The 12,503-nt window shown below is 38.5% G+C and overlaps 1 protein-coding gene across 6 annotated transcripts in view; it reads right to left on the bottom strand.

Annotated features, from left to right (window-relative positions):
* CDC42BPB (CDC42 binding protein kinase beta) overlaps positions 1 to 12,503 on the bottom strand; it is a 110,041-nt gene that overhangs the window by 42,209 nt on the left and 55,329 nt on the right. For all 6 annotated transcript variants that reach the window (XM_042798995.1, XM_042798996.1, XM_042798999.1 and 3 more), the window contains exons 5-7: positions 8,762 to 8,910; positions 4,684 to 4,777; positions 1,384 to 1,584 (exon numbers count right to left, since the gene is read on the bottom strand). In XM_042798995.1, the coding sequence (XP_042654929.1) occupies positions 1,384 to 1,584; positions 4,684 to 4,777; positions 8,762 to 8,910 (444 nt within the window). The remainder of the gene's footprint in view (positions 1 to 1,383; positions 1,585 to 4,683; positions 4,778 to 8,761; positions 8,911 to 12,503) is intronic.

Genomic DNA, 12,503 nt, shown 5'->3' with positions numbered 1-12,503 from the left:
TTTACAAAATAGTGTTATATTTAAGGATGCATTTTTCTAATTTATAGGTTAAATACCTGTTTTTCTTACCAAAATATAATTTACATTTATCAAAGATTTGTATTATCATAAACAAACAGATAATCCAAAAATTGTACTTACCACTAACATCTGAAATTACTCTAGATAAACACTGGGAAAACTCTATTTTGTCTATTTTAGCTTTCTACTACTACCACTGTATAGTCAAGAAGGGCTTTTCGGTTTATTTTTTAAAATAAAGGACAACAGCATCCTTCCATCCTTCCATCCATCCATCCTTCCATCCTTCCATCCATCCACTTATAATACAACTTTTCAAGTTTAAAATGAGATCATTAGGGAGCAAACCAGCATAATTGAAATCTAATTTTAAAGTATCCATTGAAAAACATCCAGTCGCATTGTGTGTCCAAATGAGATTAAAACATTAAGTCTGCAGGACAACAGCTTCAAATTTCCTCCTAAGTAGTTTAAGAGCCAGGTAGTCAGAGTTTACGTTGGTGACATTTGCAACCAGTTAGTTCACTGAAGAAGTTAAAGCAAGAGAGAGATTAACATTCATCGCAGCAAGGGTGGCAGCTCTGGCAAGGATTTCATGTCTTCTCCATCACTGCTTCACTAAGAGAGCACAGCATTATCAACACTAGTAAACTGCACTCACCCTGGGGAGAAGAAAATGCAACAATACACCATATGCAACAGCCTCTGGCTACCCAGGATGAGTATACACATAAACACCTCCTAATACAGCTCTTGAAAGGACACCATGAACCGGTTTATTCCTATTCTTTAATGTTCAAAATGCACCCAGAAGTTCCAACACTTCTCTACCACTCTGACCATGGACAAAACCCCTAACCTCATCTTCTTCATGAAGCTCAAGTTCATGTTTTTCTACCACTTCCACTCCAGGCAGCTCCCCCCAACCTCATGTTCTTCAGGCAGCTCATGTCTACACGGGTTAACTTGCTTGTTCCCTTTTTTGTAGTGTTATCAGTGTGACAGAAAATGTGCACAGCTGTGCAAATAATGCATTACTTCATCTCTCCTGCACAGTCCAGAGGAAACTTTCAATAGGTCTAACATGAGAGTTGGTTTTCATTTTGATTTTGTGATGATTGCTTAGATTTTCCAACAAGAACATCATCATTCAGAGAACAATTTCAATTTGGCAAAGAATTCAATTTCTGCAGTTCTGAAAAGCAAACATTCCTAAAACCTAAACCAAACCTACACAATACAGTTCTAAAACATCGTGAAAAGGCAAAGAACCACTATCACTTCCATAACTTTAAGTGATAACAGTTTCTCTGTAAACATTATAAACTCGGTGAATACGTAGAGATTTGATATAGCTCTTACTTCATGATTCATTATCTTCCCATAGGTTTCCACTAATGACTCTGCATAAAAGGGTGTTTCACCATACAACATTTCATACATGCAGACACCCAGTGACCACCAGTCACATTCAGGCCCGTATTTTCCCATTCCATCTTCCATTGCTTGCAGTATCTCAGGGGAGATGTAGTCAGGTGTACCCACAGCTACTGATGACTGTACCTTAAAAATAAGGCAAACATAATTCTCTTCAGTTTTCGGGTTCTCTCAGCAATTTTATCACACACTAGTATTTCTGACAGAGACACCAGGACATGATTTTGGAAGAGAGATATAAAATCACAGTAACAAAATAAAAAAAAATATTAAGAAAGTAACAAAGACTGAAAAAGATTAAATTCCAGTGTACTTCTACATAAAATCAGTTGATACGTTTTATTCTAAACACAGTAGAAAGCCCAAGTAATCACAACTATTATGAAAGCAGAAAGACGAGAACATGTTTTGCCTTTGTGTCTCTCTATACATTAAAATTGCAATTGGCTGCCAGAAGTTGAACTCTCTACTTACTCATTTTTCATTTCAAGTCCTATGCCTGAATTTTACAGTTTCATTTGAAGATCACAAAACAAGGTCCTTGGGCAAATAATCCCCTATTTTTATTATGTTAGAAATTGGTTTAAAGGTTATTGTGTCATGTGTAACTGTATATAATAAAGGAGTAAGGTGGGGAATTTCCCTGTGCCTGAGTAGTAGGGAAGCCCTGACCATCAGGGCAGTGGCAAAGCAGCTGTAATTTCTTGGAATATGTTCTCAGGTTTCACACAGAGTTCCGATTTATTTTGCATTTTAACGTGGTAAATCCTTGGTAGATATTTTGTGACTACAGAACATCATCAAGCCTTGAGTTTGTGCCAAAAATCAGTGAACAATGTTACATAGCATACTTTGACAGGACTGGCACCCCTGGAAGAACCCAAAAGTAGGAAAAATAAACAGAAAACATCACGAGTGATTTAGATTTCAGGGGTATATCCAATACGGTCCACAAGATGGCCAATTACCATAATGTTGCTGTTAAATTTGTAAAAGGCATATAAACCAAACTGCTTATTAATTATAGAATCCTTTAAGTTCAAGAGGACCTTTTACATCATCGAGACCAACTGCTAACCTAATACTACCAAGTCCACCACTAAACCACATTCCTGAGCACCACCTCTACACCTTTTAAATGCCCCCAGGGATGGTGACTCAACCTGGACAGCCTGTTCCAATGCTTGACAACCCCTTCGGTGAAGAAATTTTTCTTAATGTCCAATCTAAACATAGCCTGGCACAACCCGAGGCCAATTCCTCTTGTCCTACTGTTTGTTACTTGGGAGAAGAGACCAACACCCCCCTCTACAAACTCCTTTCAGGCAGTTGTAGAGCGCGCTATGGTCGCCGCTCAGCCTCCTTTCCTCCAGGCTAAACCACCCCAGTTCTCTCAGCCATTTAGCACAAGCCTTGTTCTCTAGACCCTTCAACAGCTTTGCTGCCCTTCTTTGGATGTGATCCAGCACCTTGATGTCTGTCTTGCAGCGAGGGGCCCAAAACTGAACTCAGTATTGGAGGTGCAGCCTCACCAGTGCCGAGTACAGGGGGACAGTCACTCCCCTAGTCCTGCTGGCCACACTATTTCTGATACACGCCAGGACGCTTGCATTGGCTTTCTTGGCCACCCGGGCACACTGCTGGCTCACATTCAGCCGGCTGTTGGCCAGCATCCCCATGCCCTCTTCCACCAGGCAGCTTTCCAGACACTCTTCCCCAAGCCTGTAGAGTTGCACGGGGTTGTTGTGACCCAAGTGCAGGACCCAGTGCTTTGCCTTGTTGAACCGCATACAGTTGGCTTCAGCCCATCGATCCAGCCTGTCCAGATCCCTCCGTAGACACTTTCTACCCTCAGGCAGATCAACACTCTCACCCAGCTTAGTGTTGTCTGCCAAATTTCTGAGGGTGCACTCAATCCCCTCATCCAGGTCGTTGATAAACCGAGCCCTGGGGAACACCACTTGTGACCAGCCACCAGCTGGATTTAACTCCAGCCACTACAAGTCTTTGGCCCCAGCCATCCAGCCCGTTTGTTACCCAGCAATGAGCACACCTGTCCAAGCCGTGAGTGGCCAGTTTCTCCAGGAGAATGCTGTGGGAAGCGGGGCCAAAGGCTTTACTAAAGTCTAGGAAGACAACATCTATAGCCTTTCCCTCATCCACTAAGCGGGTCACCTTGTCACAGAAGGAGATCAGGCTTGTCAAGCAGGACCTGCCTTTCCTAAACCCGTGCTGACTGGGCCTGATCACCTGGTTGTCCTGTACGTGCTGTGTGATGGATCTGCTCCACAACCTTCCCCAGCACCGAGGCCAGACTGACAGGCCTGTAGCTTCCTACATCCTCATTCCAGCCCTTCCTTTAGATGGGCACCACATTTGCTAATCTCCAGTCAACTGGCACCTCGCTGGTTAGCCAGGATGATAAATGATGGAAAGTGACTTGGACACGTTTGCCAGCTCCCTTGGGTGGATCACATCGGACCCATGGACTTGTGTGTGTATGTCTACACGGTGTAGCAGTTGACTAGCCACTGCCCCTTCGATTGTGGGGGCTTTGTTCTGCCCCCCATCCCTGTCTCCAGCTCAGGCAGTTGGGTACCTGGAGAACCACTGGTCTTAAAGACTGAGGCAAAGAAGCATGAAGTACCTCAGCTTACTCCTCATCTGTTGTCACGATGTTTCCCCCCACATCCAATAATGGTCAGAGATTCTCTCTAGCCCTCCTTTTGTTGCTAATGTATTTATAGAAACATTTTTTATTGTCTTTTACAGCAGTAGCCAGATCAAGTTCTAGTTAGGCTTAGCTATGTCCTCATTTTGGATGACTTATACTTCAAGTCTGACATGGCTTTCAGGTTCCTGGTCACCTCTGATTCCAACACACAAATAATATAAAATTCTGTCTTTTTTTAACAAGCAATCTTTGGATAGTTCATAAAAATTTAATGAGAACTCAAATGACCAGTATGAGAAAAGGTGACAGAAAAACATAGCAAAGTATAACTTTAAAAGGTAGCAGCCTGTAAAACAAGGAGGTGAAGATGTCACAAATGGTTTTTATAAGTACACCGAGTTATACTCTTACCTCAATTTTTAGCATGTTAATAAGCTTTCAATCTATCACCTCTCTGATGCACACTGACAATATCTGATAGCTTTAAGACCAGCTACTCACTTATAAGGGCCCACTACCAGCAACCCAATTATACTTTGCTTCATACATACTGTGCCATCTTCACTCATTTTCAGACAGGACCCAAAGTCTGCCAGTCGTATGTGGCCATTCATGTCCAAAAGAACATTATCAGGCTTTATGTCCCTGTTATAATAGAAAGAAGTGAGAAGATTTAAATATATAGTATTAGCTCTGCTTGTAAAGATTAATCTTGCATCAGAATAACAAAGAATTTTATGTTGGATGCCCACTGATGAAATTCTTTGTATTGCACTACTTACAACCCTCTCCTCCTGCCCAACTTAATCCTTTGCCTACAATATTGAAGCCTTGGATTACATCAGATTTTCAAGCTCATCAAAAGTTGAACTCTGAATGGTCAAATAACCAAGCAGAACGATTACATTGAGTCATACCGACCATAACAGATAGGCATCTTACTTCATCAACGTAATTTCATGATTATATGCATCATAATATATTGCTTAGTGGCAAGAAAGATAAAAAAGGCAGTTTTTTAATCTCATGGTTTTTGTCAAGACTTATAGATAACTTCTAACTTCTTATCTAGGATGATTTTTCTACTGCTTCTCTAAATTTGTCCAGCATTTCTGCTGGCCAGTATTTTTCATTTGCTATTCAGAACTTTCTATACACAACTGCATTGCACATTTGCTTCTACAGATACCTAAAAACCTTTGCACCTTGTGTACACACAGCAGTCACTCTACAAGCCACAGAACTCCCCCAGCTTTGGAATCAGGGCAAGGCCATTTCAAGAGGATACAGTAACATTAGAGAGTCTCCAATATCAAACTGTGTCTTTCTTATTCTTACACATATATAGCATGGTATAAAATGATATGGCTACTAAATGAGATGGAACCAAGATTCCCAGCTCATTCTAGCTCATTACTTAGTATTCTTTTTGACATCAGGAAGGGCATCAAAAATTATTTACTAAAGAGCGTGTTAATTGAATTAGTCCAGCAATTAACCATATTTTATTTCACCAACTTGTACTCAAATTCACACAAAGTAAAGTATTGGTAAAAGATCAATCATCCAGACAACAAGACAGTCCTGATACATACTATGCTGGTTTCTGATTTTGTTTGTTTGTTTGTTGTTTTGTTTGTTTTGGTTTGGCTTTTTGTTGTTGTTGTTTTGTTGTGTTTTTTTTTGTTTTGTTTTTTTGTTTTGTTTTGGTTGGTTGGTTGGTTTTGTTTTGTTTTGTTTTGTTTTTTTTAAATTCATGGCCTCAAAATATCCCAAATTATTTTAAGAGCACTTAGCCAGTATGTTGGGAAGGTGACAAGAAAGGAAGAGATAAGAGCAAGTACAGAAAGTAAAACCAACTCAGTTATGTACCTACTCTGCTGGCTAAAAAGGATAACATCCATGTCTTCCAAGGTAACATATACCAGTCTCGTTCCCCTTTCTTTTTTAGCCAGCACTATCCAGGATGATCTCCCAATGTGCTAGAATATCATCATGACATTTTGAAATATTATTATTTATCTGAGATAGCCAAAAAAGATAAGCAAACCTGTAAGTGTGTTGATTTGGTGGTTTTTTTTTTATTTGTTTGATTGGGGTTTTTTGGTTTGGTTGGTTGGGGTTTTTCTGTGTGTTTGTGGGGTTTTTTTCTAGATATCATATTTATTCAAATAATACTATCTATTAGTAATAAATAAAACCACATGTGCTTTACCTTAAACCCATGAGTCTCGTTGCACTAGAAAATCCTATATTTGTTTTAAAATAGGAAGTATCAAATGCCACTACATGTGCTCAAAAACGTAAGGAATGTACAATAGCTTCAGCTTAAATTTTGAGGAAGAGACTAAAATTACTAGGAACAAGCAAAAAAAGTGCTCTAATACACCTTGCTACATAGATGTGGAAGTTGACAGTGCCTGATTTTTAAGGTGCTGAATTCTGCAGTTTCACACTTGAGGAGACGTATAAGAGAAACAATGACTGTTTAACAAAGGGTCCTCATGTGTATAAATCCTGCCAATCTGGTAAATTTTTCCAACATAGACTTGAATTAACCCTTTTTAACCAAGGGCTAATGCTTTGAAATCAGTTACTGAAAATTCAATAATACTGTTGCTCATTAGCATTATTAAGACAAAATAGTAAATGCTAATCTATGTCAACATAAATCATACGCATACTTATTTCTTATAATACAGAAAAATATGTGCTAACCCAGAAAATTAGACTATCTCATTATGCTTTCTCAATAAAATCATTAGTAATTTTCTATTGTTAAACTTATTCCATGCATTTCAGTTCCAGGTATCATCAACATCCCCTTACAGTCCCATAACCACAAGTCAAGCTCAGTAGGTGCAGAGGACTATTAAAGCTTATATACAACTATACACCAATTTTTTTGCTTGTTTGTTTCTTAAAGAGCGCTGCTCACAGTGCCATTTGAAGCATGAGCCAATCTCATCCAACACATCTCTGCTTTTCTGCTTTGCATGCAGATCTTGCTTGCCTAAGGGAACACAGTTTCTGTTCAGAAAAGCTTAATGCCTCATCTCTGAGCTCCACTGTTTCCTATCTACAGCTAACAGGTCACATAAGCCTTTAAACGGTCCTTGAAATCCTCTCCAGAGCAATCATGCTTCCTCCTAATCCATTCCAGTTGCCAAGCAGTAATTTCTTGGGCATTCATACACCTCCTATTCAAAGTGTATGTTTCAGCCTCGGAGACATTCACTCCTATTGCTGCAACAGACATTCATTCAGCCCCATGAAAAGATGTAGCTGGTCAGTTAGTCAGGCCACCTTCCTCAGAAATGGGTGCAATGGTGACTCTGGTGATCTTCCCTGAGTGTATAAAATTTTTAAATCCCCATGTATTGTCCACACTTACAGGAGTGTTACAGGGTTTATGTATCTCTCTTATTTTTGAAACAGTGATCAAAGTCCAAATAGAAGAGTTGAAAGCATTATAGTTTGAGAATTCTATGTGTCATTTAAATATTAATTGTAAATAAAAATCACCTCACTTACCTAATGGTTTTCACCCATAAATTCAATAAAAGAGACATTAAAATTGTCTTTATTCTACAGACTAAGAAATAAAGGCCTAAAGAGATCTTGCCAAGTTGTATCTGCCATCAGGTACAATGCTAATATAAAGTCTACTTCTCCTGAGCTGGGACTTTCAGTCATGGACCTACTCATCTGGCCATAGGCAGCTTTCAGCTAATTGAAAAACCACACTACTCTCACCCTCTGTATTTTCTAAATTCTCTGTTTAGTGAAATCAAGCCATAAAGTCAGCATGTAAGTAAACAACTGCAAAGGTTTCCAGAATTAGTATAATTTTGCTTTCTAATTGACGTATCATACATAGCTGTTAAATGTGAAAAGCAAACAAAGGGTAGAAATTCTCACTTGATCAAGACTCTTGCAGTGATGGAACAAAATATTTATCAAGTACCTCCCTTGCACTACTCACAGCTCTTCTAAACAGTTGTTCCAAGAGGAAGCCAAAAAAGAAGCATACAAATTGTATTATACCTTCCTGACCCGCTTCCCCTGACAGAGAACAAGTAATATTATATATTCTTTAACTACTACAGAACACAACCTAAGTTAACATGAAGGTAGGCCCTGCTCTGGAATATACATGCTGTGTGCAGAAACAATTAGACAGGCACATGTCCACTCATTACAAAAAACATTTGAGGATGACCTCAGGTAAATAGATGCACCGATGTTATCATGGGCTTACTGTGCATAAATTTTTCACAACGCCTAAACATTTGCAGAGAATTCAAACTGCTTCAAACTTCTAGGTAGGCTTGGGCAAAAACATAAATATTCATGAAGTAAATTGAGAATAAGTCAAGAAGCCGGACTAAAAATAAAAGCTTTAGTAAAAGGTTAGTCAGATAAATGTCACCGCTTCTAATATCAATCCATCAAAACTCGATATTTAAAATGTAATAGCTTATACAGCTATTATACAGTATATAGTAAGCAAGTACCCACAGTAGTTTGCCTGTGGCTACCATGTCCATTTGCATACTTAGCAGTATCTTTAGGATTAACTTCATATACTTGTACTTGTATTTTTTGCCAAGTGAGACAGTATTTTACCTGTGCACATAATGCAGCTCATGTATGGAATGTATAGCAAGCACCATTTCACCAATGTAGAACCTAGCCATATCTTCAGGAAGCTTGTCTTCAAACTTACTGAGAAGTGTCAATAAGTCGCCACCAACATAGTAGTCCATCACTAGATACTGAAAAGGGAGAAATAAAGCAGTCAAGTACTGAAAGAGAGCTGATAAGACAAAAAAAAAAAAAAAAAAGAAAAAATCAAAAGGTCATCAGTTAAAGTCCTGAAAAAAACCTTTTCACTGATTTCTTTCTGTGCCTGGGGAAAGTAGTCAAAATTAGCAATCTTTTGCATTACTTTTATTTGCTTATTTAGTATAAAAAGATACCATATTCCTTTAATAATCACTGTAAGGATGACACGTCAGCATTCAGTTCCTACTATAAAAAACCCCAATGAAGATATAGCAACAACAAAGTAGTACATCAGTGTGAGTTTATTTCTGTCTTAACTACAGCATCACACAAAGAAAATTATCTAGTATCACCAAAACTAATGTAGGTTATCAACCCAAAAACTGAGAATTTACAGAGGATGCAGGAAGACCATAGTTAAAAACAATACCTGATGCAGCTTAGTCTAAAATATGTATTTCATTACTACTTTTAATTTTGGAACTGTTTCAATACTACTAGTGTTTCCAAAAGTGGGACTTATCACATCAACATCTTCAAATACACATCTTGGCACATGCCCCATCATGCATGCATAACATAGCTGACAGGAGCTTGATGACACTATACATTAGGGATGCCCATGACAAGCCAGAAGCACTGTCAAGCCAGAGGCACTACAGTGGGAAATTTAAAAATCAACATTAATGTTCTTTAGAATATATTTCAAGAAAAAAAAGTAAAGAGCCTCCTAGGCCAATCAGCCATTATGCTATCCATGGAAAAGACCAACACAGATAGGGTAATGTGAAAGAAAAGAACTCAGACTTGTCATTTGTTTCTCATACGACAAAACAAGGATTTTAGTTGTTTCCTAGCAATATCCACCTATAGCCAGACCAACACTTCAAACATGATGACCTTATCTAGTACTGCCAGTCATGAGCCATTTTGTTCCATGTTCCCAAGATGATCTGATATGTGATTTTAGGAATAACTTTGCTTATTCTGGAATTAACTTTCCAAAGTAGTCATTTTATTTTTCTACTCAAGGTAAAGCAACCTACAATTCACTGTCCCTGCCACAGATTCATCTTCCACAAGGGGAGCAAATTAAAGAAAATAGGAACTCAAAGGAACATAAAGTGCAATACTAACCATTTCCTCACTATCTTTTGGCTTAAAAGAGCAACTCTGAACAGCATAAATTTTGTTATTTTTCCCCATCTTATGCAAATTATAGCTTAACTTGATAAGCAATTTTAATCACTTAAGTTGAAATTAATCAGTCCATATTGCACAACTCATCAAGGAATTTTAAACATGAGTTGGAACAGTGTACACATGTAACAATTATGTTTGAAAACAAAAGGCTACAGACAGAAACCAGCAATTTTTTAAAAGGGATGTTGTATTAAAGTATTTTCTCTCAAATTCAATGCCAAGAGAGCTTATAGAGCCTTCTGTGACAGGCAGGATATTTCAGCTCCCAAAGAGACAAGGTAATGCACTTGCCTCCAGCTCCCACAGCATTCATAACTCAGCAAGAATTCAGCTGACCCACAAAATGAGGGACTTGGATCAGAGGAAGATGGTTAGACCTCTTCTATAAGAAAGTAAAATTTTATTCATCTTCCAATTCACAACGATCTTCTTGCCAGGAGGCACTTCTCCCTTCACATGTGGTTAAAATAAAGGCTATTGTGACACTGAAATCTAGAGGTATCACATTTCTTCCAGGGAAGTGACTACATCAAACAGGGGGAGAGTAGTTTGAAATCAAAGGGGGGAAAAAAAAAAGAAAAAAGACAACAAAATACTCTCATGAATATTCAGAAGCCTTTAAAAGGCTGACAGCAGACAAACACACAAATGTTCTTCTTCATGAATGAGACTGGGAAAGAAGATTTTTCTGGTACTGCAGAAGAAAACCAACAGATTTGAATCTGGAAGAGATTAAGAACTTCAGGTCCCATACATGTTTCTAATATTCATGGACTGTGTTTCACCTACACTTTATCTGCTTCAGCAAAATTACTGAGGGCTTACTTAACCCATCTTGACTCAAACTATCTCTAGGAAAGCTTTTTAAGAATCAGAAAAAAGCCATGCTAGCATTTCAATGTAATGTAATTGAAGTGTTGGCTGTTTAGAAAACACTCCCACATGGTGTATTTGCCTCTCAAACATTTTAAAACTATAGGAGCAGAACCAGAAAATGAACTCCAGAACACATACATTTTATAGAAGTTTGTGTTTCTTGCTTATATTTAAGTTCTGCATCAACACATGCTCTATTGATATTAAATAGTGAGAATAAAACCCCATTTACTTCTAGTGTCCAAGGGCAGCTACTACTTTTCTCCCTTAACATCTTACCTACTCTTTATTTGTCTCATTCTGAACCCTTTACGATGCAGCCAGAGGAGAACGGCAAAGCCCTAGGTGTTGGAAAACACTGAGGCTCTCTCTCACGGTTAGTTTATGTGGGTTTGCATTTAAGAATCACTAGCTATAATGCACAAAGATCATTTGGAGCAGACACCAGAACCTAGAGCTTTCCCTTTCAGAGGACCAATGTCCACTCCAGGTTAGAGAACCAAGCTCTGTTGTATGCTCGTGTTTTGTTCTCAGCTTTGTGTTCCATTCTACAAAGATCAAGGATGAACAGCACACTTAAAAAGTAAACCCAATCCACCCAGGTTCTGTAACATGGCAGCACTCTTGCAAGATGTGGAAAAACATGGCTATAAACTTTAAGCTGAGCACAGAACTGAACAGAGATCTTTTAGCCCGTGGACAAGTGAACCTTTAAGACGGTATAGAAGAGAACCTTCTGCCCAGGTTTTTGCATGAAAGTGTCTTCCTGATGTGTCTCACCTTTTCTTCACTCATTTACAACAGAGTGACTGTGATGCAGATGCATTCCATCTGCAAGCACCAGCCATTTATATGAGATGGATGCTGAGTAACACACCAAATTGGAAAACAGCATCTCAGCACATGCAGAACCAGACCTCAGGCAAGCTGGGAATCTGCTGACTTTAGCTGCCAGGCAGAGGTGTTGCTTTCTTAGATACTGGATCTTAAATTAAATGCTAGATGTCTAAATTCTGCTGTCAAGGGATACTTCAACATCTAAATGTCTTTGGGAACTCGGGGAAAAGAAGTCTATTATACTGCTATAGCTTGCTTGGAACACATTTGTATAAAATGGTATTAGCAACACTAGACGCTTCGCTATACTGTCATTAATACTGCTTGCTGTCTTGCACAGATGACAATTTTTTCTTAGGTAGCTCTATTCCTACCAGCTACTTGGAAATACATTATAGGATGTCTTAGGTTATTTTTATGTAAGTCTGAAGGCTGTTTGGTTCTGAGGGAATCTGGAATGATGAGCTATCTTCATGAGGCAGTGCCAGAGATGACTAAACTTTGAGAGGTTGAAAATATGGATCTATCATAAAACATTCAATGGAAATAGCCTATAAATTAGGGTCTAAGACCTAACTACTTACTTATTTACAATGTGCTTGTTACTCTGAAAATACTTTTAACATGACAGTCAAAATAATTGTTGTTTCAGCACCTGTGAAAATGT

Source organism: Tyto alba, unplaced genomic scaffold, assembly GCF_018691265.1.
Source record: "Tyto alba isolate M040663 unplaced genomic scaffold, T.alba_DEE_v4.0 Super-Scaffold_29, whole genome shotgun sequence".
Classification (NCBI taxonomy): Eukaryota; Metazoa; Chordata; class Aves; order Strigiformes; family Tytonidae; genus Tyto; species Tyto alba.
The sequence above is the reverse complement of the archived record's forward strand: the minus strand, read 5'-3'. Positions and strand labels throughout refer to the sequence as shown.